The following is a 27,073-nucleotide window of genomic DNA, read 5'->3' as shown; positions in this document are numbered from 1 at the left end:
TCATTTAAATTTTAACTGTCAATAGTTTAAAACGTAGTATAAAGTACAAAATAAAACGAATAGTGATAATTGAAAATAGCAACTTTCGGAAACACTTGAACAATATTCAAGTATTTTAATCACAGATCGATAAACTAAGCTCATATATATATATAAATATATATATATATATATATATATATATATATATATATATATATATATATGCAAACATTAAAGGTGAATATTTGTTACATTTAAGATCACATCAATGCAAGCCACAAGCCCATGTTTTAAGTATATCTCTAAAAAACACTAGCAACAGACCCACTACCAAGCTAAAAACTAGTGGTAGTGAGTCTGCTACTAGTTAAATCTACTCAGAGACTTGACCCAAACTCGGAACATCGTCTGTCCACGTGTTTGAGATAAGTTTCAGAGTAAACACTTCTTGTTCTATCCTCGTACCTCATGGAAGGTCTTCTATGATCTATGTAATCCAGTTCGGAAGGTGGTCTTTTGCAGAGACTACAAAAGGCGCATTGAAGTGTGTTTTTGAATGCCTCTCGAAAGTCTCGGTTAAAGTAAGCGTATATAATGGGGTTTAAGGTTGAATTAAAATATCCTATCCAGAATACTGTAGAAACTACCTCTTGCGGACAGTGCTCGCGGCAGGAATCACAGAGATACACTGTGTCATACCAAAGAAAAAATGGTAGCCAGCACAGAATAAAGGTTCCCATTATGATACCCAAAGTCCTAGCTGCCTTGTGCTCTCGCTTCATTTTAGAAAGGTTTCTTTCTTTTGTAGGCGTGTGGTGGAGGTCTTGGTTAATGTCATGGTGCGTAAGAGTTTTCGAAGACCCTCCAGAATTGGACAGCATATCACCATTGGTATTATTTTGATGCAAGAGCAAGGCAGCACCATGTCTATTGTACATTTCCCGTTCTTGTCTATTTGCTTCCCTAAATATAGCCAGGTACATGAAGATCATGATTGTGCACGGTATCCAGAAAGATATACTGCTACTGATTACGGCGTAAGGTTTGTTGACGACAAATTCACATATATCAGGATGCTTATTTCTAAATATTTGGTTTTCTGGGGTAGTGTACCAGCCTTTAAATATTGGTAAAAAGCTAATTATAGCTGGACTTATCCACGTATTTAATATCATAAAAGCTACAACGTTTTTAGTCATTGTAAGCGGATATTTAAGGGGTTTCACTATAGCGTAATACCGATCAACACTGATACAACACAGATGTAGAATAGATGACGTGGAGAAATACACGTCCAAAGAGTTCCAAACGTCACACATAAAATATCCAAATTTCCACTCCTCGTATATTTGCACACTAGCGTTAAAAGTCATCGCGAACATAGCTACCAACATATCCGCTAAAGCTAACGAGATTACATAGTAATTAGTAATGATTCTTAATTTTCTATGCCTCATTACCGAGACTATAACTAAAAGATTTCCAAAAATGGAAGCTATAATGATTGAGCCCATGATTGTAGCTTTTAAAACCAAAAATAAGTCATCCGTCCAAGCACTTTGACTAATCACCTTGTCGGTGATATTAGCGTAAGTCGAGTTTTCTTCTAGTTCAGCCATTGTAGTTACTTAATTGATGCAGCACTGAGTGTCGTCTGGTTTAGCTGTTGTATAAATTGTGCAAATCGGTCTGTTGGGAAACATCGCTCATGATGGTCCGTTTTTGTGGCTGGTTGCAGTAATTGATTGGAGCCTCTTCTCTAAACATACGTAATATTTGAATGATTGGACCCTCTGGAATCTGCAACAAAGAGAAAATTTACATTAATTGATGATGAAATGTAATTGATACAGACGAGAATGTTATATGAGGTTTAGTGGTTTGTATCATGATACTAACCGTAATAATAAATTAATTTAGGTCAGGGCCGAATCCTTTGAAAATGGTAAAAAGTAAAACAAAAATAGTAAAAGGTGGAACCCATTTTAAAAAGAAAAAAATATAACAACAGTTTAAGGAAATAATATTATTTACGGGTGATCTGAGGTAGAACAGTGTAAGGACAAAACAAGTTCTATAAAAAAAAAATAAATAACAAAATTGTAGTTAATAAACAGATCTAAGTTTTTAGTTTTTTATTTTTATCTTTCACAAAAGATATTGTGTGTTTACGAAATTTGGTGAAAACTTCATGTTTTATGTCCCAAATACACTGCAGTTTTTTTTATTTAAAATATTTATTTTTCTCTCATTTTGATTAGACATCGAAAAAGCATCCTAATTTTAAATTGAAAAGATTCACGTCAAAATGTTTGCTTTTTGCACCGTGCGCTTTTTGTTCGTTGAAATCTCTTCCTTTTGATGGTACAAAAATATACATAATTACGTCGAATTTTGTCAGAAAATTAAAAAGAAAGACTAGAAAACTCGAATTAAAAATTTATTTTTTTTTGTCATTTTGTCAAATTTTGAGCTATTTATTAAATAGTTTACACTGTCGAAAAGCATAAGATTTCGTGTTATATTGATAAATTTCAAATTAAAAATTGTAAATCGAAATATACTACTATAACCAAATAAGTTCATAAAGTTAATTATTTATAAGACAACTTCAAGGGCATGGGACGATTGCGCCGATGGTACCTGCTTTAATCTGATCTCGATAAAGGGTCCTTTGAGATACGGGCACGATTGCGTCGGCAGCACATTTAATCCTTATAGGACGATAATAATTATTAGGTACTTACTTATAGCTCTATTCTAATTAGTTAGGTATATAATATATATATATATATATATATATATATATATATATATATATATATATAATCTCAAACAATAGTAAAAAATGTTTTATAATTAGTATACGAGGTGTCCCATAATTAATTGGACATTAGCTAATGGGTGATAGCTGACATCAAAATAAAGTGTTTGAGCTTAAATTGCTTGGGCAAAATGTTGCTAGTTTTCGTTTTACAGGGTTATTCATTAATATTTGTTTATATTATTTTTAAGGATATATTGAAAACTATTTAATCGATTTAAAGGAAATTTGGTATCTTGCTATTATTTAGTATGGTTAATATGGAAATGATATTAGTTTTACAATTGACACTAGGTGGCGCCACCTACTACACCATTGGTTCATTAATGTGGCCATAATTTTTTTGTCCGCCATGTATAAACATTCTTGAAAAAAAAACATGAAATAACATTCAATTCTACACAAAAAAGGTATTCTTGTTTCAAATTAATAAAGTACACCGTTTTTGAAATAAACGTATTTTGTTAATGATGCCTGTGGCGCACCCAGGGGGGGGGGGGGTTTGGGGGTTAAACCCCCCCCCCCCCAGGGCATATAAAGTAAACAATATATAAAGAATAGTGGGAAAATGTAACTTGTCTTTCACACATAATACAAAAAATCCAAAACGCTGATTGAATAATTAAACTACCACTTTAAATATGTAGAACACAATAATTATTTTATCACAATAATTAATACACAATAATTAATAATATTTTTCACTATATTTAGATATCGATACCTAATATTAGGCTTATGAAAAAGTAGACAGAACAAGTCTGTTGCGAGTAGCATGCGCCTACAGACTGTATCTGCGGACTATCTTGTGGACTATCACGGGTTGTGTTCCTCTGCATGTGTTAGCAGTAGAAAAGAGACATATCTACGGGAGAAGGAAGCATTTGACAACAGCTATAAAAAAAAGAAGAAAGGGAAAGATCAATGGAAAGATGGCAAGAAGAGTGGAACAACAAGGAAGATGTTACTCAGTGGACAAAGATGCTGATCCCGCGCCTAAGGGACTGGGTAGATTGTCTGTTTTAGGGCGTATCTTCATAGCTTCAGAAAGACAGATACAGATAAATGCCTATACTGCGAATATTTCGACATTGTTACTCATACAATGCTGAAGTGTAATAGATGTACAGTGGAGAGAAACAGAAACAGAATGTATAAAGAATGAACCCTGTGACTGTAAGATAGATGATCGTGAAGATGACGGGAAATACGGAGGGATGGAATAGTGTTCACAATTACATCCGAGCAGTCATTAAAAAGAAAGAAGAAGAAGAGAAACACCAACCAAGCTAATGACAGAGATAAGATCTAATTACTATTTTGATGGGAATAAGTCGCAATTGAAGGTTAAAATAAGTTTTTTGACGTTTGAATTTTTGATCTTTAATCATGCACTGATAATTTGTTTCTACTCCAATAATTAAGAAAAAAAAAGAATAGCGGCCGGTACCGAAGTCCATCTAGCCTTTATCGACCTAGAAAAAGCGTATGATACAGTTCCAAGACTTAAATTATGGCAAGCTTAACAACAACTCGACATTAGTCCATACCTTTTAGGAATAATCACAGAAGTTTAATACAGGGATAACACTACTTACCTAAAAATCGGATATAGACTATCAGAGCCAATAAAAGTAACTAAAGGACTAAAACAAGGATGCACTATGTCACCCTTACTGTTTATTTTATATATTAAGGCAGCCCTCCAAAATTGAAAAAACTCCTGCCAGGGAATGGGAATCCCCATAGAAAATGACGTACTGTTCTCCCTGAACGTTGCGTATGATTAAGTCATCCTACCTCAAGATTCTTATGATCTAGAATTTATGATAAAGCATCTATAGAGAGAATATTTAAAATGGGGGTTACAAGTCAGCATGAAGAAAACAGAATATTTACTTAGTTATCAATTCAGATGCAAGGTTTGAAGTGTTGATAGACGAGGACGTGGAAATCAAACAAGTGGAAAATTCTAAATATTTAGGTTCACTCATTGCTAAGAACGGCTTGGAAGAAACCGAAATTAAACACGAATTAATCAGAGACGTAAAATTGTAGGATGTCTGAACTCCTTATGGTGGGATCACAATATTTCCAAAAGGAACAAAAAAAGAATAGGGCAAACCATGGTTGAATGAGTTCTTTGTTATGGCTCTGAAGTATGGACAATTAATGCAGACCTGAAGAGAAGATTGTTGGCAGTTGAAATGGATTAATTGAGAAGAAGTGCTAGCCGTCTCCAAAATGTATTGTATTTACAAGTTGGATTAATGTCAAACGTCAATAACCTTATTTTAACCTTCAATTGTGGCTTATTCCCATTAAAATAGTGATTACTTTAAAATGCCACAAGAAAATAGCTTCACAACAATAGATAAGATCTAGATACGAGAAGGGAGTGTTCCAAAAATGTCGTCAGCCTTACAGTGGCCACCCCACTTTCGGAGTACGGTACGTGCGACAGTCAACTGCGCACAAGTAAGAGAGGGTGGTTTTAGTTGGTAGGCAGGATAATATATACCTGAATCTTTGGCACTGCTATCTTTAGTACTTTAAATTAAACTAAAACCCAAATTTTAGGGACTCAAAATAGAGGTAGCATAAAAAAATTTCAAAACCCCCCCTAAGATAAATTCTGGGTGCGCCACTGAATGATGCATGTCTCTATTTAATTTTTTGCAAAACAAGTATGCTTTAAACTTAATGGCAACGTCAAGACGTAACTATTTGGATACCTAAAAACTAAACAAATAAAATGCTGATCAGTGATAAAAATTAACATTGGATTATGGGAAACACACTTCACAGAACTATATAGATGCGAAGAAAGCTCTAAAGAGGAACATTGCGCAATGAAAGACATGCTAGATAATGAAATAAAGATGCCAACATATGATAAATATAAAATATTTACACATTATTAAAAAATGAAATAGAAAAAAACATCTGTCCCAAATAAAATTCCCATTGAGCTAATTAAAAATGAAGGGAAAAAATTATTAAACGCATCTACAACCTAATATTTAGAATATGAGAAGCAGAAGAAATGCCTGAGGATTGGAAAGAAGGTATAAGGCACAAAATACCAAAATTTAAGTAAACACAAATAACAGACTGTAACAACTGTAGAAGAATATTTCTACTGAGTACAACATACAAAATTCAAAGAGCCTTCATCACAAAAAACTTAATTTATAGAAAAAAGATTGGGGACTACGAGTAAGAATTCAGGAAAAGCAGATCAACTACAGATGAGATCCATATAATTACACAAGCAATGGAGACATGCCACGAACCTAGAACCCACACCCTCTTTGTATATTTTAGAGAAGCCGTTAACTTATTAAAGGAACTTAAAAATTAAGATATACCGGCAAATCTAATCAGATTAACCAAAAATGACTATAGATGGATCTCGAGCTAAAAAACAACAGACGAAGGATAGCACAAACTTAATTACAATAAAAACAGGCGACAAGGCGATTTCCTATCAATTATACTATTCAACATAGCAGTAGAAGGAACATTCAAGACCAGCAGAATTAAAGGAATTAAACGCCAACTAACAAAACGAAAAAAATTAAAAAAAGCAGTAACAATCCTGGTAAATGAGATACAGCAAAGAGGTCTAGAAATTTTCTATTCTTATCTCCTGACCAGTGATCTTACAACTCGAATGATTCCAATTGTTATAATCGAATGTACCACAATATCGTTTATCTTATTTTCTGTAAATATGTAAAGATCTTCGTAATGGCTTCGGAACAGTAGAAACTCTGTACAGTATCACAACTCTTGCTCAAAAATGTCGAGACGAACAAAAAGATCTCATAGATCTTATGAACTATGAGAAAGCTTAATCTTGATGTTAATGGGACTTCATCAGAAAGCTAGAAACTTTTAAGATATGGATTTTTAGAAGAATTATGAAAATACTATGGACCGATCATATTACGAACGAAATGGTTTTGCGCAGAATGGGGACAAACAAAGATTTTTTAAACACAATTAAAAGGAGAGAGACAGCATATTTGGGGCTCATACTAAGAAATGAGAAGTACGAGTTGTTGCAGCTGACTATGAAGGATAAAATTTAAGAAAGAGGGGGTTCTGGTAGACAATAAATAGTTGAACACACACACACAGAGCAACCGGGTTGCTAAGAAAAGTAGCAGATAGAGTTGAATTTGCAATGGTTATAGCCAACCTTCATTAGTGGAGTCGGCACCAGAAGAAGAAGATATAAAGAAAATATGTTACTAACAGGTTTGTCTGTTGAATGTGATGCTTTAAAATTCACACAATATTTCAACATGAATTTTACTAGTATATCCACCAATATTTTAAATATCGATAGCCTAATGCTGACAGATCGTAACCCACAAAGAATTGAAAATTCATATTTTTGTGTCAAAGGCAACCAACCGTGCATCCCTATATGCTGTTAAATTCTCGTAACCCAAATAAAATAGTAAGGTGGCCATTCCCGCGATTTCTAACAAGTCCTAACCCGCTCGCGTTGTTTGTTTACTTCCAACTCATCTTATCCCACAGTGTAGCTTGAATGGCTACAACTTTTGAGAATCCAGTACTCGATAGCACATCCAATCACACGAACTTTCATATAACGGTAGACAAACTCGATAATATCACAACTGAACGAGACGAATAAAGATTGAAAGAACAACTCCTTGCTGACTATTTGGAAGATAAAGTACCTCAGAACAAAAGAGTCCAAAATCTTGGCGAAGTTTTTGAAGAAAAACCCCATTATAAAAATGAAGATCAAGAATCCAAAGAAAAACTGACAATGAAAATTTAGACAACGAACAACACGAGATAGAAATCAACAATGAACACTTACAAGAAAGGATCAGAAGAAGCTAATGACGCAGAGCTGGGCGGTCATATTGACTTAGAAAGTGAGAGGCTCAAAGAAAACATCGAATATTCAGAAGACCAAGAAGTCCGATTAATAAAAAGCCGCAAAGCTGCGAATCCGGAAAACTGGGATAAAAACAAGACAAAACAGTCAAGAATGTTAGGAAGGGAATATACTGGTTATAAAAGGCTACAAAACATTGTACAGCATTGTACAAGCCAGCCTGTGTCTAGAAGTTTTGCGCTACCGCGCCGACTCGCTTTTACCAAAAAATATCAGAAAACTTGAGAAAAGAAATATTTTTAAACTTTTGGGAAATGTCCTGGGAACAAAAAAGGATGTTCTTCGCTCATATGGTTACATACAAGGAGAAAAAAAGATGTTATGTAGATGGACCTTCCAGGCGAAGTGGTACCTACGAATACTTTCTGACAGTAAAAGGCGATAAATTACAAGTCTGCAAATTGATGTTTCTTAACACACTAGGAGTAGGAGAAAAGATGGTACAGAACTGGGTAAGTGCGGCACGAAAAGATGGATTTCTAGAAAGTTGTGACATGATGCAAACAAGGATCAAAGAAAAAAGAGAGTCTACACCAAAAGCAAAACAGACATTTTGCGAGTACAGAATTTACGAGAGTTTCTGAACAGACTGCCTAAAGTAGAGAGCCACTATTGCCGCAAGTCTACTGGAAAGTTATACCTGGAACATAATTTTAAATCGAAAACTGAAGTATATAATCTTTATAAAGAACAATGTAAAGACAGGGAGGTACCATTATCAAATTGTATATTCTTTACAGAATTTAACGAAATGAATTTAGTATTGTTTAAACCACGCAAGGACCAATGTAATATATGTTCATCTTACAAGATAAAACAGGTTACAGATAAATAATATGCATCCCACATTAGAGCAAAAGACCTAGCACGCGTCGAAAAAGAAACCGATAAAACCAGAGCCATCCATAAAGAAATTTACTGTTTTGTCGTTGATGTGCAGGCAGTCAAATTGTGTCCAGTGTTACAGGCTAGTTCTTTGTACTATAACACAAAGCTACAAGTACATAACTTTACAGTATATAACTTGGAAAACCATCGCAGCATGAATTTCGTTTGGAATGAGACTGAGGCAGACCTTGATTCATCTGTATTCACTACGTGTTTAATAAAACATCTAGAACAATATTTGACCTTTGAAAAGAAAAATGTTATAATATTCTCGGATGGCTGTGGTTATCAAAATAGGAATGTCGTCCTTGCGAATGGTTTATTTGTTTTAGCTTCCAAGTATGAAGTCGAGATTGAGCAAAAATTCCTAGAAAGAGGCCACACTCAGATGAAGTGTGACTCTACCCATAGTCTAATTGAACGAAAGAATACCGTCAATCACGATTTGGTTTAATAATTTGGTAAATGGAAGGACCTTCAAGATCTAAAGTCTGTATTACCTGCAGATGTGCACTACTTCTATGATACGCTGCCTCACGAAGACTTAATCACCAAAGACAATAACAAAAATCAAAAAAAGAAAGCCAAGATTTAAACTTATTATTTAGTTATTTTATTTTAATTATTCCTAAAAATGTTAACTGCAACGTTGTTTAAATGGTATTCGCTTAGTTTGCTACATTTTATTTAAAGTAAACACACATTTGTATCTGTTTTTATTTGAAATTAATAAAAATATAAAAATAAGGATTATGATTTAAAATGACGTAAACCACATTTTTATGAAAACACCTTGAGTTATAATAACTTACTACATTTTCTAAGAGTTCTATATACTCGTAAGCCGCCATGACGTTGGTTACAATATGTCGTATCCCTTAGTACCCTGATCAAAATTAAACAAATTTATATTTTTACAATAAACTCACTTAGTAGCCATTACATAATTATTTATTTAAGAAAACATTACACAAGCAATCTTTTATAATTATGCTATACAGTTTTTTGTGCCTCTTGTAAAATTTTCTAAAATTGGGTTACAACCTATCAGCATTAGGGTATCGATATGTAGAAGCTGACATTCAAATATCTACAACATATCGTAAACCTACCTTGTAAGTTTCCAGCGAATCATCTATTATATTTTATTTTTATCTATATTTGATGCCTTTATTTATATCAAGATTTATATCACTATATTTTGCCTAAATAAATTTAAAAGTATACAATACAACTTGTAATATAAAAAAATAGGTATTAGGACCGAGCATTCAGCTCTTTCGCTTAACATATATCACAAGTCTATAGTGAAAGCTGCATACGAATGTTACACTCTCGGATAAAAAAACCAAATTTCTACATACCAGCAGCAGCAATCTTCCGTGAAAACGTCTTCCGGCTGTTCCGGAATTTCGTGCAATTTTGTTATTATTACACAATACGAATGTTTTTTTCCAAAACATATATTCCTTTTATGAGACACTAGACGCGGATCCTTTTATCATTTGAGAATACAATAGAAAAGCGTTTTAAACTAGAGGAGACATTTTTGCACATAAAAAAGAAACAAGAGGAGTCTAAACCTAGTACCTTTTTAAAAATACAGTGCGGTTCGTTTAGTTATGAGGTACAGAGCAACTAATATATACGTTATAATTTATTCTAATCTTAGTCCTTATGTGTTTTCTATTGGATAATGCAAGATTACATACCAAGCTAGCAAGGAATTTTTTTATTTTTCGTATGGCTTGTAATTAACAACAAACAATTATAACTAAGTACATATAATTATACAAAATTCAAATATTGCACTAATGGTAGGAGTATTAACAGTTCGATGTTAGGATTTTGAATCGAGAGAAATGCTACAGGAGAAACAACGAAGGCGAAGTGTTTATTTTAAGCACTCGAATAGACTTTTCCTATTGGATATGGTTGCACAGTCTATCGTTATGCTTCACAATCGAAATCAGGACTCTTGTTACTCATAAATAATAACTGTTTTGCTCCATATATCGCACATTGAAATCAAAAGTGGCACTATATAAAAAACTCAATTTTACAGTATAGCTGTTTAAAGTTTCTTAACATGATTTTTAAGCCCAGACCTAAAAATAAATTGAAAACAAGCAATGTGATTAGCTTTAAATAATAATTTAATTATCTCTTTTTCAGTATAAAATAACTTTTAAATAAATTAACTAGTGTTTGTTGAAAAAAAGGTATTTGAAAAAAAAATTCAGTATAGTGTCACTTTTGTTTTTATACAATCAATTATTTTTTGTTTAATGGCATATTTCATTATTCATTAATTATTTAATGAATAATTATTAATTGATTAACTCTTCTACTATTCTACTACTCCAATTGAGTAAATAAATGTCTGGAATGAAATAAAAACTAATTTTAGATAAATGAAGTATTTATTTGTATGTACTACAAAAGAAAGTCTTACTCGAATCAGTCACGACAATATCACGCAATGTTTTAATTAAAATAAAATATTTTAAGACTATCAAAATAAACTAACAAAATAAACGAACCGTAACAAAAAATGCAAATAGGCCTTATAGGTAAAAATGTGATAACACTTAAGAGCTATTACATTTTCAATTAAAAATACTTTCATAGTAGGATCGGTAATATCCAAGAATCAACCCCGCATCCACAAGACTCCTCACGTCATTTTCCTTCCTTTTGGATATATCCAATTTTTGGTGGTACAATGGTTTAAGTTCTTGAAGTCGGCTGTTTCTGGATGTTCTTTTTGCCAAATCAAGTTCCTTGAAGTCATCAAAATAAGACGTTTTATAGAATATTTTAATCTCATTCATTACGTTCTTTTCAATTGAATCGGTGAGTTGAAAAAGGTACACATTCCAAAATGGCTATTTTTCAGGAACTAAAAAAAACTGTTTATCTGCAAAACTAAATATGTTACAGAAAATGGTTCCATTATGAAGTTTCACAAGTAAATGGAAGACATTCAACTGTTATGGTTATTTTGGTTTTTTTAATACTATGTCTGAGTTATTAGCATTTTAGATAATGGAATGTGTCCCTTTTTACACTCAATATCTTGCAAATGAGATTTTAAGGCAACATGAAACAAAATAATTTGAAATATAGCAATGTAATATTAAAATACATACATGATTTATAAAAAAAGTTTACAGCACAATAATGGAAAGTTAATTTTCATCATTTTCATCAGGGGTCTCAGCTTCTGTCGTTGGCCAAGTACGACGTTCATCATAAAAGGGCAAGTATTCCTCTGGAATGTATTTGATGAGTTTCATGACGTCATTGATCTTGCTTGCCTTAATAGGTACCTTTCCATAATCGTAAGCCTTGCTTGAAGGAAGCACTACATCATTGGATTTTGTAAGTTTAAAGGTGTGTGAGAGAAAACCACCAATGAACGATGACGCTACCACGTATCCTTTCCGGTCACTTCTGTGAATCAGATAACTATATTTGCTTATGGCAAAAGATATTCTTTTATCTTCAAGGCTTTTTGGTAATTTAACAAAGTAAAGAGGCCACCACTTCTTACAGGCTAGTACATCTTCATTTTTTACTTCTTTTACTTTGTAAGTTGGTTGAATCTTTTTGGCGTTTTCTATGATGGCCTTGTATTGGTCTGGAGAATAAATGCGATCATATTTTCGTACTGCTCTCTTAATAACTGCAAAGGTTCTATCGCATGGCAAAAAGCTATGCCCTCTTACCGGGTAATATTGATGGATTGATGTAAATCTACCGGTCATAGTTAGGGCTGAAAGTACCCTCACCATAGTGTGGTTGCGGTTTTGGCCGCCACATGCGTCACTGAAAATGTGGAGTTCCGTAATATCTGCAGGGATTTCATTTTGAAGAAAATCTAATACAAAAGAGGTGACTTCATCTGGTCCTTTGTTTGCAACACCTTCGGGGTATGTGTAGAATACTGCCCTATCGTTTTTAAAATCATAAACATTAAATACATAGTACCATAACTTTCTCAGAAAAAACATTCTTGTACGGGCAAACTGGGTAGCGGTAAGTTTTGCATGTAGTCAAAAACTATCCCCATTACATTAGGTCTAGTTTTACTCAACTCTTTCACTTCATTGAGCTTAGTGTAAAATTTTTTTGCACGTCTCTTATGCACTATTAGCTCTGCAGCAGCGGTACGTTTAGCGTTATCATTCAATGTAGTGGATTTTAGTTTAGTTTGAAGGTCTTCGCAAGTTGAACATACGTCGACTTGTGGCTTTCCAAATCTATATCCAAAATTTTCTTTGAAGTATTTTAGAAAAAACTCGTACTTTACTTTTGTTCCAAGGTCAGGGTGTTTTTGAAGAAACATATCATACATTTTCAGTACATCTAACTTAGCATCCAAATAGGTTATAGGTTGCTTAGTGTAATGGGTTAAATATTTAGGATATGAATCGATATGTTCATGTATTTTGGTAGTTATAGTGGTTGGAATAGTATTAACACGATTTAAATGCTTGCCTCTCATGTCAAGAGGAGACATTCCCTTCGCCAAGAGATTTGTGAGTCTGATAACTATTTTGTGTGAAATTGCATACAAACTTATGAATGCTTTGCGACATACTTCTGAACGATTTCCAGACACGATCACATAATACTTAAATGAGGCATTGATTTGTTTTGAATGATCAACTGTTGGTCTGTGCCGTTTGACATCGAATCTTTCAATACACCCCATTAAAAAGGTGTCTTGTTCATTTTTTGATTGGCCAGCATAAAGTTTTTCTAAAATACGTTTTTTGTCTTCATCTAATAGCTTAGACATACACTGTTTCTTACACTGACAGTCAGGGCCAGTTTGTTTAGCTTCAACTAGTTTACCTGATGACGTAACAAACTCTTCACCCTTGCGTCTAGCAATTTTTTCCATCTCTCTGACATGTAATTCTTTATTTAACTTTCCCTTCTTCCGGCGTGGCTCTACATTTTCACTGTCTGAACTCGACATCGCAAATAACACACTATAACTATTCACTGTTAACTGTTTACGTTATAACACAGCTCCACACTAACTAAACAACAACAGATAAATGACTGGCCGTTTATGTGTAGAAGCCGGATATGCGCAAACGATAACTGTGCGGACTCCCACTACACTTGCGCTGTGTGACACGCGTCGAGTTGAAGAAGGGACACATTCCAGGAATGTGTTCCTTCTTCAACTCAACGGAATATTTTGACCTCTGCATAAGTAATATTTTGTAATGTAATGTGTACCTTTTTCAACTCCATAGATGGAACTTGATCTTAGAAACAAAATGGCTATCTCAGTTTAAATTCGCATTTTTTGGAATGTGTACCTTTTTCATCTCACCGATTCAATTTTAATGACTTTTATATCAGACAACTTTACAACCGCACTATCAACACTCCTATTCAGCTAAATAACTGGTAGTTGTTTCAAATCCATAAAATCTTCGTATCTCATCTTATTTACAATGTACGGCGTCCCACGTTTTTTTCAAACTTATGATGGCACAGACGTATTGGGAAGGTACGTAAATGGGTCCAGATTTAACACTTTTTTTTTACTTCCTTCTCAATCGTTGAATGTACTGCGTCCCCTTCATTTTGTGTGTGACCTCGGATTAAGAACTTATGGGTTATTGATTTTACTCTGAGATTTAATACTGCATAGACGTACATTCCAATGATAAACTGGTTCTTCTGTTGGCCACAGCAGTTATCAAAATAGAACACTATACCAAGATCTTTATTAGCGAAAGAAGACTTCTTTTGCAAAAACTTCAAAACACAGCTACCTATTTCATTGGCTGCACGATTGCCTTGAGATTCATCCCAAAAGTAACATTCAACATTGTCTGTTTTCAACTCCGATATGGTAAAATTTAAACAATTTATTTTGGACTTATAATAGAATGTTGATACGTCTCCTTTAGGAACCGTCATTACCGCTTGTAAGTCATAGCATGACACGATAAAACAATCTGTCACTTTCTCTTTGTCACTAGCTTTTTCTTCGCGACTTTTTTGTTTTTCTGCTAAATGGCGGTCATAATCTTCCTTCAAAGCTTCCTTTCTGGGATCTTCAGCCAGCTTATATATTGTGCATTGTTCACATTGGTCCTTTTTAGGTACGAACAAACTAATATTAAATTCTTCGTTGAAAATTTTTCGATACGAATGTACCATAACATAGGGTAGTCCTTGCTCTATGCAATTGTCTTTGTAGTCTGAGTAAATATTCATTACTGTTTTTTCACCATCGATGAATTCCTTCGAGGCTTGCTGACGCAAGTAATGGCTCTCGATTCGAGGGATGCTGTTTATGTGTGTTTTTACTCCTTCTACCAAATCGATAGACAACTTTTTGTGATTTTCATGTCTTCCTCTCTTTTCACCTTCTAGAATACCAGTAAAAGAATCTTTTTTTTTCCAGTACAGTTCTGATACACTTCTCAGTTATATCTAGTGTATTTTTGTAGAATGTCTTGCATACTCTGGTTTTGGTACTATTTATTTCAAATTAAAAAGCATTTTTTGCCTTCCTATTTGAATTCATTTTCTTGTATTGATATTTCGGGATAATATTTTGAATACTACGAGCTATGTATTCTCTTTGTCGGTCTAAGGAAGCCATAGCCCAGTAAGCATCAAACAGTTTTTGCCTTGACACTCCAAATATTTTATCTGAGCATTTCGGCCGACAGCTATTTCCACAAGTTTGTTTTAGAATTTTTGCCGGAAAAACCTTTTTTGTTTTGGAAGTAAAACATATTCTTGACCGGCATTTCTTAAATTCTTCGCAATACTGGCATACCTCGGCTTCTTTTTCTTCTCCTTATTTGGTTTATCACTGCCATCAGATGCTGAATGGGCGGCATTATTGTCATCGTGAGCTTGAGTACTTTGGTCATCTAACTGAGAATTTGAAGCTGTAGGAGCTACATTATCAACTCGATAATTATTGTCAAAATTCCGTTCCAAAAAATCGTCATTCAGCAGCGTGCCAGAGACATCATTTGCAAAATTTTCTTCGACATCATTGCCGATATAATTATGAGCAGTTTGGTCATTTGTAAGATTTTCGTCATTTTTAGTAACTTCAGGTAACTGGTAATTTAGGTCGTTATTTATCCTGCAATTAATTACTTTGGCTTCATCAGTTTTTGAAAGATTAACATTGCTTGCAGAAGTTTCGGTATCATGAGTACCTTGATTAGCTTTAGAGGTTGTAGGCAAATCAGACGACGTACTTGATGAAGAAGTCGAGGAACTAGAGGAAGAAGAAGAGCTGGATGAAGATGAGGATGAACTGGAGGATAATGAAGTCGAAGTAGATCGGCGGCGTTTCTTTTTTGGGGGTAAGTACGTCCTATCATCATCTGAGGCGGGAGAAAAGTCGCCATCATCACTGATTTCAGCAGGTAAAAGGTTAGAGCTGTCTCCAATTTCATGTAAATTATTCATAATATTTAAAGCAGAAGATGTTATTTCTGTAAGTGGAACATCAGGCTGTTCGAAGTTCCTGGTGGAAGTAGGCACAGTATTTTGGGTATTACTGTCATTCCCAATTGCCAGTTGTAATATCTTTTTTCCTCTGCTTCTTGATGGATTCATGATAGTTCTTGTACCTTTAACAAATAGTACTTTTTTAGGTTATATTCAAAAATGAAAGTCATTGGTAGTAAATACATAGAAATCTAAAGTGATAAACTTATAAAATAATGAAATTAGCCTTTTACAAAGTTTTAGCTTTTATAAAATAATACGGAATAAACGTGATAAAAACAAAATGTCGGTGTTTAATATCCTAATTCTCTAATTAAATATACATTTTTAAATAAAACAATGACACTTTACTTAAAATGACGTCTATTTAATATGACAAGAAATTAAAAATATGACATTTAAACCACAAAAATGACATTAAGCACAATATGCCCCTTATTTATTCTATATAAACACTGTTATTTGGAATAGTTGAGTAAAATATCGACACTTTACAAAATATGCCAATAACGAAGTCATAATTTGTTGTATTTTTACTATCAAGTAATTAAAAAAACGACATTATACAAAATATGTCACTTTTTCACTCACCTCCGCTAAGACTCGTTGCGGCGGCTGGACCTTTACTGGTCTGGTTTAGTCTTAGTGTCGGTTTATCGGTCACGACCCATGCTCGCGACAGCAAAGTAAGAAGTGACATTACCGACGTCTACAGAAAACCGAGCGAGCTATTACAACGGAGATCTTTGCAACAGACGTAGTTTTGCTCCTAGATTTTAGATGTCGCTGTAACTAAAAACCACCGAATTTTGTATAATGCCACTTTTGATTTCAATATGCGATATTATGATCTATGGTGACAATACTTATAGTCCACAGAAATAAGGTGAAAAAGTAGCCTATTGGGGACTTTGACCCGGCCAGGTATCTGACAAATTTTTAAAGCGAAGCGTACTGGCTTTGTATTACTTTTTTATCTGCAGTAAAATGCTGAAACGAGAGTTACGGTGTTATGGGTAGCGTCACAGAATAGGGGTTCTTCACATCGATTCACTAGTCTAGATCAAATCGCTTCTAGTCATCATATATTTATTCTAAGTAGGTTTAAACTGCACAAAGAATAACTAACAAAACACAGTTGCTCCCGCTTGGCGGCGCTAGTGTAGTTGGAGGTCAACATATTTTGACAGTTTTTTAAGCTTGTATGGTATTTTTTTTATTACTGTGATTTAATAAATTATGGCAGAAATTGCGGATCTTGTTTGTAAGTCGAAAAAAGAATTTAGGAGAACAAATGCGAGAATTAGATACTGGAAAAAAGGTATACCTTATCGGAAGGTAAACTATATTAATTATTGCCTTAATATTTCATTTCTATCTCAGACCAAAATGGAAATATTTATATTGGTCTGAGTTTTATAGTGATGTATTTGTATTGGAGTTTGAACTAGTATAGTCATGTAACTAAACTCTGGTAATTTTACCTACCTACTATACTTACATTGAATACAATTTTGTGCTGCGTTAAAACAAAACTCATTCTAAATCATTATGCATCTAGAACCGATTCAGACCTCGTCTGAGGGTCAGCAGCAACCCCTAGTGGGAGTCTTACGCCATCATCACAACATCACAACATAATTTTAAATAAAATGTAAATCATATTAAATTTTGTACCATCTAAAGGGTCTTTACTCAGGTATTTAGTGGCTTAACTCATATGCACCGAGTAAAACAACACTGTTGATGGGCTTTTAGTCCGAAAACGTTCTGTGATATAACCCGAAAGGACTTTTAAATTATATATATATATATATATATATATATATATATATATATATATATATATATATATATATATATATATATATATATATATATATACCCGGTATTTAGGCGTTCCACGCCCTTCCGGTAGGGATCTATGGAGGAGTATCACCTAGCCGCAAGCCCTTATCTCTTGCCGTACTGCTCCACCATAGGCCGATCAGATACCAGCATATTCTAGACTAAGCCGCAGATTCATTTTAGAATTTTAAACTACTGCGTTAGCCTTTTTGTTTGCTATTCACCGAGCCGGGGATTTGAACTGACATCTCTCGCATTGAAGCGAAGGAGAAGCCAGCCGCCCAGCCCGCTTGGCTATCCGATCGGCTTTTAAATTATATACCTTTTATAAATGATTTTAAATAAACTTTTGTGGTTGATGGTATACAGATAACTACAGGAATTTTATTTTCCTTGTGAATTTCAATAACTTTGTTGCTATTGCCCGGGGACAAATAATTTTTCATATTCGAAAAGCTGGGTAATTTGAAAAAAGTTGTCTTACGAATATTTTGCACGAAGATACTTATTCCCTTTATTTAAAATCAGCGACATCAAAAAATGAAATAAACTTGGCAAAGTCAAGCTATAAAATATCTCCGGTTCTTGTTGATGGAATTTGATATTTCGTTTTTAACTTTGTATGTACTCTTTACCAACATTATTAATATGCCGTTTGTTAATAGATTTAATGTTAAATTAATTTTAGCACGTGGTGTTCGTGTGTATTAAGGTATAAAAAATGCTTATTAAAAACTTAAAATTTTTATTTTAAAGAAGATCTTTTCGGAATTGAATCATTCCATCATCAGTGTACTAAAAGAGAGAGTAAAAATACCAATATTAAAAAACAAGTAAGTTAAAATTTAAATATATAGAAAGAACACGTTGGTTTTTTACTACTTACATAAAAAGTTGTTAAAACATTGTATGGCCACATAAAAACATTGGAAGGATATCAGTATTAAAAAACAATTCTCATGGTATTTAAAAAGATAAATGCAATAGACTGTTAACTTGTTAATTAATAAAATTTGAAAATGGGGGCATCTTACATGACCCCCTGTAGCTGGTGAGGTTTTATCGACTTACATTACCTCTGATCTGTGCTGGAGTCTAGGGCTAACTGATAGAAAGATGGTAAAAATCAGTTAGTACCCGTCAATGTCAAGTGGAATGATGTAGTAGGAGCAAAAGTCATTGTGCTTAAGTTTGTGAATAGGCCGTTTTTAGTGAAGAATTGTGTTTTGTGTGTAGTAGGATCAATAGCAATTTTTGGTATTTTAAAAAAGGTGGGAGAATGTAAAACAATGAGTGACTGTGATGTAAAATAAATTTGGTATACCAGGGTAAGGCAAAATTTAAGTTAGGTAGTTGAAATTAATAAATCATTTTAAAGGCAATAAAAAGAATGTTATTACCTAATTGTTTCCTTGTATGAAGTAAGTATAGATAAAAGTTGGTTTGAAATTTATGGAAGATAAATCGATGAAAAAGAAATAAAAGAAAAAGAAATAGGAGATGAATGTAAAGATGTAAGCTGGGGATACTGAAACTGATTGTGATAAGAGATTGATAGATGTTACTTACGAACTTAAGTGTTTAAACAATTTTTGAAAAAATTATATTAAAAATAAAAAAAAGAAAATTTATAACAAGAATAGACTTATTTTTTCTGTAATTTATCAAGAACCACCTAAATTTTGTTTGGCTCCATACATTTTCTAGGTCCACATTCCTATTATAGTGAAAAGATCTTCTCAAAATATACCATACCTGTAGCTTTTAAGTCCAATATGAATATCAGATTATTAATTGATAAAAAATATGTAGTTCATATGCTACACAAGTCTGGGGTTTAAAAGCTGGTTTGTGCTTATTGTAAAGCAGTTTATATTGGCCAAAGTGGCAGGAAAATAGAGACCCGCATTTCAGAACATCTAAAATAATGAAAAAATACAAAAACACACATATCTGCAATACTAACTCTGCTTTCTCCAACCATATTCTTTCAACAAACTACTTTTATTCTCTTCTAGATGTAAAACTCTTACACACATGCAAAAAAAAAGTAATAGAATGGATATTCTGGAATATTATGAAATAGGTAGAGCTAAATCAAATGATCTTAAAATAGTTTTAATGAACAGCTTCTGCCGTCAAAGCCTTACATTTCCATTAACATATACTTTTAAGTTCATTCAATGCGATTGTTCAACTTAGCTTACTTTACTACATTCTTACTCCCATTTGTGAAGTAATCAAGTGAGTTTTACTTTTAATTTCTTACTATTATATACTGTGACTTCATGTATGCTTCTATTATATTGCTTGGTCGGTATGGTTACCGAAATAATTATAAGTAGTTATGTCGTGGGATGTACAGAAGTACGCAGTAGTTTGAAAGAAGTTAAATTTCTATAACATATCCGTCTTGTCCTACAGTTTACTCACTCCATTTAACATTCGGAAGACGGTCTTCCAATAGTTGCTAGGGTTCCCCCTTTAAACACTCTCCTGTGAAATTTAAAAGTAAGGTTGGCTGCCTATCTAAGTCTACAACCAAATTCTCTTTCGAAAACCACCTAGCTGCACCTCTGGTTTCAACAGTCATTGTAGTTATCTCTGATCTCGTTAACATCCATTAGATGTTACATAAATTAGATTATATCGCCGAATAGTTTCGATTTTCATTGACAGTAGGTACGACAATACTGACACATGTCACAAATTCTGGTTCCATTTTATATCTTCAAAATGGTACCCAGAAGAGAGCAATTGGACTTTTGGAGTCCTTTTTAATGATGGATTTTAGATTTACCTACCTTCACCTAAATTTATAGCTGAGGATGACAGAGATGTCTAAATGCGTCCAATGTTTTAAAAAATAAAGGTTTTTTTACAATTTTGTGGTTTTACTTTGAGTTTGTAATTGTATTATTATATTAAGGGCCGATTGTTCGACTAATCAAAACTTGATTGTAATCAAATATTTAATTATAATCAAATACGTCAGGGCAGCTGTCAAAATTATTAAAAATCGCTTATTATTATTATTGATTTGTAAATAAAAACATAAAATTAACATCGGAAAGAGTTTAATAATGGTTTATTTTAAATTAAAACGCAAAATAATAAAATTGAATAAAATAAATCAGTCAACATAACCTCAAAATATGACGTATTTGATTTTAATTTAATATTTGATTACAATCAAGTTTTAATTAGCGTTCGAACAATCGGCCCTAAATGTGAAATTAAGAAAATTATTTTTTTCTTAAATATGGTAAACATGTAATTTGATAACTATTATTGGAATATGATGAATTTTAATTATATCAGCTATTTATAACAATTTATTCGTATGTTCTTCAATAAAAATCTTCAATTTTTTTTAATTGTGTAAACAATATACATATGGCTAATTTAACGTTACAGGACACCGGCACTTTTCTGATGTAAAAGTGGTTTCAGTTAATTTTGCTAAAACGTGCAGAGAGAAAGCTTTGATCATAGTCTCATAAATCAATTGTTTCTGAGTTACACAGGTTCAAAGTGTCGGTTTTATATCCTCTTGAATAAAACATATTTGTAAAATATACAAAGTTTAACTAAATATGTGCAACTTGTAAGGTTTGGTTAATCTAACCAAAAGAATTGGTTATTGTGCATTTTTTGACATACAATTAGGAATTTTATATTCATAATTGGCGCGCATACAGGTAATGATCTCAATTATTTTAAAGAAAAAAAAATGATACGCAATTAAGATTTTTTTAATTAAAAATCATTTTTAATTCTTCGTTTAATTTGTGACAAAAATCGTTGACTTATCTTTTAAATAAGGCTCCGTTTTCATAAAAAAAATTAAACATTTTTAAAAAGCGCATTTTTCATTGGCTTTATTATATTTTTAAGAACTATCTGATACAATAATATTAAACTAGTACAATAACAATGACACAAAGTAACACCAATAAAATTTTATGCGCAATGCTACAAAAAATGTTCAAATAGACCTGATGCTGATCAAAAGTTCTTAGTGCCACAAAACTCAGAAATCAATTGTTCTTGCCACAATTGTTTTTGAGTTATGGAGCTTTAAAATATCTTAGTTTTTATGTTTTAGTTTATTTTTCAAAATCATGAATTTGGAAACGTAGATACTGGGATATTTTACCGGGAACTTTTTGTTATTGTTCTATTATTAGATAGTTCTTCGTGGCACTACCTTTCTACTTAGTGTCCGCACGTGGAAGAGCGACCCGACCCTGGCACATATTTAGCAATATATTCACGCACAGCTGGATGATCCAATTTATGAAGTGGAATGTTAGCTTTCAGACACATCCTAACTGTATCCTCCACAAAAGTATCATTTTCTTCTTTTGCTCGTTTTGTCTCTCAAAGCGACTAGCAATTGACATTTATTCCTTAGTTTCTGAAGTAAATGATAGATTTTTTCTTTTTAATGTGGTTAGTCGACTTCACATGTTTCTGCAGTGAATTAAAGCTTTGTGTTTTGAAAAGTAGTTTTTAAAAATTATTTTATTTACTTTTTAAACATACAAATTTACATTAATTATATAACAAGATTTATCTACCAAAAGTTAACAAACAAAAGTTACCAAGTAAAAGTTTACCAGACAAAAGTTATATTAATTGAATTGTCCCTCTATTTATAATATTGTATTGCGTAGTTTCTATTGTTCTACAGTGTGTAGATTCTATGGAATCCAGTGGCGTAACTCCTCCCTCACTGAGTCCGAGTTATTTTTGGGATACTGTTTTGTGGAATCTTCTTCAATGCCGGAATCTTCTTGTAATTCTATTTCATGCTAGTTCCGTTGTTTTGATCTTCTTTGCTTAATAATATACAGAATGATCAAGATTAGATTAACTGCTATGACTGAGGTGGTCACCAATGGAGTCGTATGCAAAGGAATATTTGTTCCTCTAATTGGTACTAATTGTTTGGCCATATTATTAATTGAGTAAAGATTTTCAAAGTCAATTTTGGTAATATGGCTCTGGAATTTTTGTATATTTTCTGTGGAAAAATATTTTATTTTTGTTAAAATTAGAGCTTTCCCTCTATGAATTTTGATATTGTTATTGAATTTCAGTTGGTTGATTATCCCTTCACAATCTTCTGGTATACTGATGAGAGATGGACTGTATACTTCGAAAATTTGGTCTCCCTAAATTCATTCGGTATCGCTACATTGTTATTTACATACATATCTTCTAATCCTAAGATTCCATCAAAATTTCGTAAAAATCATATAAGATATAATGAATATAAAAGTCACTTCTGAATTCTGGAAATGCTGGTATTTCGGCTTGATATATAATAGTCTTAATATAAAGAGCAGATATAATATCTATATTTGACTGGTATATTATGCAACTAGAAAAATATTTTTCGGCGATACTTGGTCGTAGCAAAGACCTGGCACTGCCGGTATCAATCAGCAATTTTATTTTTGAATTTCCTACTTCAATGTATGGTAGGGGATTATTCGAATTTATTTTTATATTGATTGTTTTCTTTCCGAGGCATCTATCTCAAAATTTTGGTCACCTTGACCATTTTGTGGTAAATCGTACTCAGAATTTCTAAAATAGCTATTTACTCGTTCATGTTGTGGTTCTCTTGAATTATTATTTTCGTTTTGATAATTATTTGTGTATAGCTCCTCGGCTATAGTATCAGGAATTCGTCTAGGCAAATAATTTCTCCGATAATTATTGTATTTATTTGAATTTGATCTAGCGTTTGAATTTAATGTATTTCTGGATGCTATTGACATAGGTTGTGGCCTAGGTAACCGATCATTAGGAATTCGGTTGGGCCTGAATACATTACTTTCTGGTCGGAAGTTTGTGGAACTATTCTGAGAATGTTGGGGTGCTAAAGAATTTTGGTTTTAATAACCTTGATTTCGATATAAAAAGTTAGAATTGAAAGGGTTTTGATTTTGATATGTAAAATTTGGATTTGTTTGATACTGATGTGTGGGGTTAGAATTTTGGGGACGATAATGGTTGCTAGGCTGATTTAGCCTATTAGATGGATTAAAGGAATTGTTTGACTTAAAATTATGATTGTTTTTTGGAAAATTATTACTAGAATGTCCATATAAATTTTCAAAATTATGAAACTCGTCGACATATGCAATGGCATCTTCAAGAGAACTGGGTTTCTTAAGGTGCATATTATTTTTAAGAACACCTGTACATCCTGCAATAAAAGTGTTCAGTGAGATTTTATCACAATGGTTAATTTGGCATAGTTTATCTGCATGCTCTATACTAGTATCGTTACTTATTCTTTGGGCTACATTGCTTTTTAATAGTTATATTCTTGTTCCAAAATTATGGAGTGTTTCATTTTTAAATGGTTTTGTTTTTGTTAGCTCTTGCATAAAGCAGTCTAAATCACGTCTATCTGCGAAGCATTGTTCTAAGGCTCTCTTTATAGTATTCCATGTCGTTAATTCCATACGATTTCCTACTAGTGCTTCTGCTTTTCCAACTAGTTTATCTTGTATGCACTCCAAAATGTGTTTATTTAAATCTGGATCGTTATATGCAGAATATGTTTGTATTAGTTCGTTGCATCTTAAGATAAATTTGTTAAGAGTATTGGAATCTCCGTCGTAGGGTCTAATATTTTTTAATTTTGATTTGAGAAAATCCCAGTTAAGGGGAGTTTGAGTTTGAGTTGCAGTAGCCATATTTTCAGATAAAATTATTTGTCAAAATATCTCACAAAATTGTATAGAATTATGTATTATAAAAAATATATACGCAATATAAATATTTTTCGAAGATTTAAAGATTTCAAGAAAAATTATTCAATAAAAATAAATATTTTCAATAACATAAACATGTATTAAAATGGATAAAAAGTATCAGTATTCTTATTAAAAAAATTCAAAAATTTATCTATCCTCACAAATTTATGAAAGGAACGGCACTTACAGTTATCTGGAGCACCTGCTTCTCTTCTCCGAACTTTTGCTTTCTCTGGAACTCTGCTTCTTCTCGTTAATACCACTGTAGGGTAGAGGTTCGATTTGGATACGCACTAAGATGTTGAAACACCAAAAACCGAAAAAGTTCTATCACTTGATGTGTACAATGTTCTTTTCCGATCCGCACGTATCCTACTGACTGCGCCAATTATAACTTAGTGTTTTGAAAAGGAGTTTTTAAAAATTATTTTATTTACTTTTTAAACATACAAATTTACAATAATTATATAACAAGATTTATCTACCAAAAGTTAACAAACAAAAGTTACGAAGCAAAAGTTTACCAGACAAAAGTTATGTAGCAAAAGGTATATTAATTGAATTGTCCCTCTATTTATAATATTTTATTGTCCTACGTAGTAGGACATTGTCGTAGTTTCTATTGTCCTACAATGTGCAGATTCTGTGGAATCCAGTGGCGTAACTAGTGTGTCCTTTTTATCACCTTCCAAACGAGTATTACAATACTTACACATCACAATATTTGTGTCACAGAGATATAGGCCATCTGTTGATGAACATTGAAAAATATCAATTCCTTATCTCTTATCTTTATTTATTTAATAATGAACAATGAAAGATCCTCCTGTTTCAACACGTGTTACAACAATAAACAATCCTTTCAAAAGTTACAATAGAAAACTTTCCGTAAAATCTTTCCATATCTTCGTAACTATCTACTTATTTAGGGTTGAGTTGAGCACCTGCAGATATTTCGCTTTTAATATCGATATTATCATTCTTGAAAAAAGCTATTAATGAATAAATATTAATCTACTCGAACTGATAATAACCTTCAATATTTGGGTCGATAAATTGTACTAAAACGTAATACTAATCTTTATCGGAAGATTTGTACCTATTATTTAAATCGAAACGAGTGGTAACAGTTTCCAGTTTTCATCTTTATCCTGAGAGGCTTTTCGCTACTTCAATTTTACACCTGTGTTTAGTACTGCTTACTATCCTTATAACATAACTTGTTTAACTTTTGTTAAACAAACAAACAATAAATTAAAAATTAATAAGCGGTTAAACGATGTGGACACTATCAATGGTACCACACAACTGCTAAGGAAGTAACGATAAATTATTATTTTTTTACGTAAAAGACGTTGAGAAAGTTTTATGTTAAATACTACTTTGTTATAACTGAAAAATGTATTACAATATTTGATTTCCAATCAAATATTAAGAAGTAAGTACCATTATGTTGCAGTGGCTGAAGTATCACCCAAGTACATATAACAACATTTAATCAACTAGATCAATTCCCCCGAACATTCCTCCCGTCGTGAGCGGCACAATGTAACGTGAGAGGTAATTCTTGGCACTACATTAGATAATATACAATGTATGCATTCCTCAATGCAAATAAAATTCAGGTTGTGGAGAACAAGCGCAATGCGGTAGTTTGTGGCCAATTTATATGGCGAAAACTGCTCCCGCAAACTTCCCGTAGTTGAAGTTTAGTCGAGTATATGGGAGCGTTTACTTATGCTACTTGATATTCCTTATTTTCACGTCGGTGTTTCTAACTTAGCTGGTGAAACATGTCGAGATATACACATAGCCGACAATTTATATTATGTGGGCAATTTAAACGACATTGTTGTATCCTTTAAGGCATCTTTATAGTGTACACTATGACTGAATGAAAATATTTTTAAAAAATATTCTTTTTTTTACTATTTTATATAACTACTAGTGATTTTGCCTGTCACCATACGACATGGGATCCAAACAATTACCATCTATCACTCCACTCATATTTAAGACTATGGTATAATTTCACTATTTAAGAGAGTGATTCATCGTTTAAAGGAGCAGAAATGCGGAAAGACGTATGAAAATCCAGTGACGTACACTCACTTTTATTTTAACGATAATTATATTTTATTTTTTAAATATTAATGTTCGAAATAGGCCACAATTATATTTATTTACACGTTTTTAGTGACGTTTCGATCTCTATATCCAAAGACCGCTTTCAAAGATATAAATGATAGTTATATTTATTTTATTTGTTTATTATTATATATTTTTATAATT

General features: G+C 32.6%; 1 protein-coding gene across 7 annotated transcripts in view; it reads right to left on the bottom strand.

Moving 5' to 3' along the window:
* Window positions 1-348: 348 nt before the first annotated feature.
* LOC140445278 (octopamine receptor beta-2R-like) overlaps window positions 349-27,073 on the bottom strand; it is a 1,072,317-nt gene continuing 1,045,592 nt past the window's right edge. For all 7 annotated transcript variants that reach the window (XM_072537203.1, XM_072537205.1, XM_072537202.1 and 4 more), the window contains one exon: window positions 349-1,782. In XM_072537203.1, the coding sequence (XP_072393304.1) occupies window positions 360-1,601 (1,242 nt within the window). In that variant the 5' untranslated portion in view covers window positions 1,602-1,782 and the 3' untranslated portion in view covers window positions 349-359. The remainder of the gene's footprint in view (window positions 1,783-27,073) is intronic.

The sequence above is a fragment of the Diabrotica undecimpunctata genome, chromosome 7 (assembly GCF_040954645.1).
Source record: "Diabrotica undecimpunctata isolate CICGRU chromosome 7, icDiaUnde3, whole genome shotgun sequence".
Classification (NCBI taxonomy): domain Eukaryota; kingdom Metazoa; phylum Arthropoda; class Insecta; order Coleoptera; family Chrysomelidae; genus Diabrotica; species Diabrotica undecimpunctata.
This window is presented reverse-complemented; position numbering and strand designations above follow the sequence as displayed.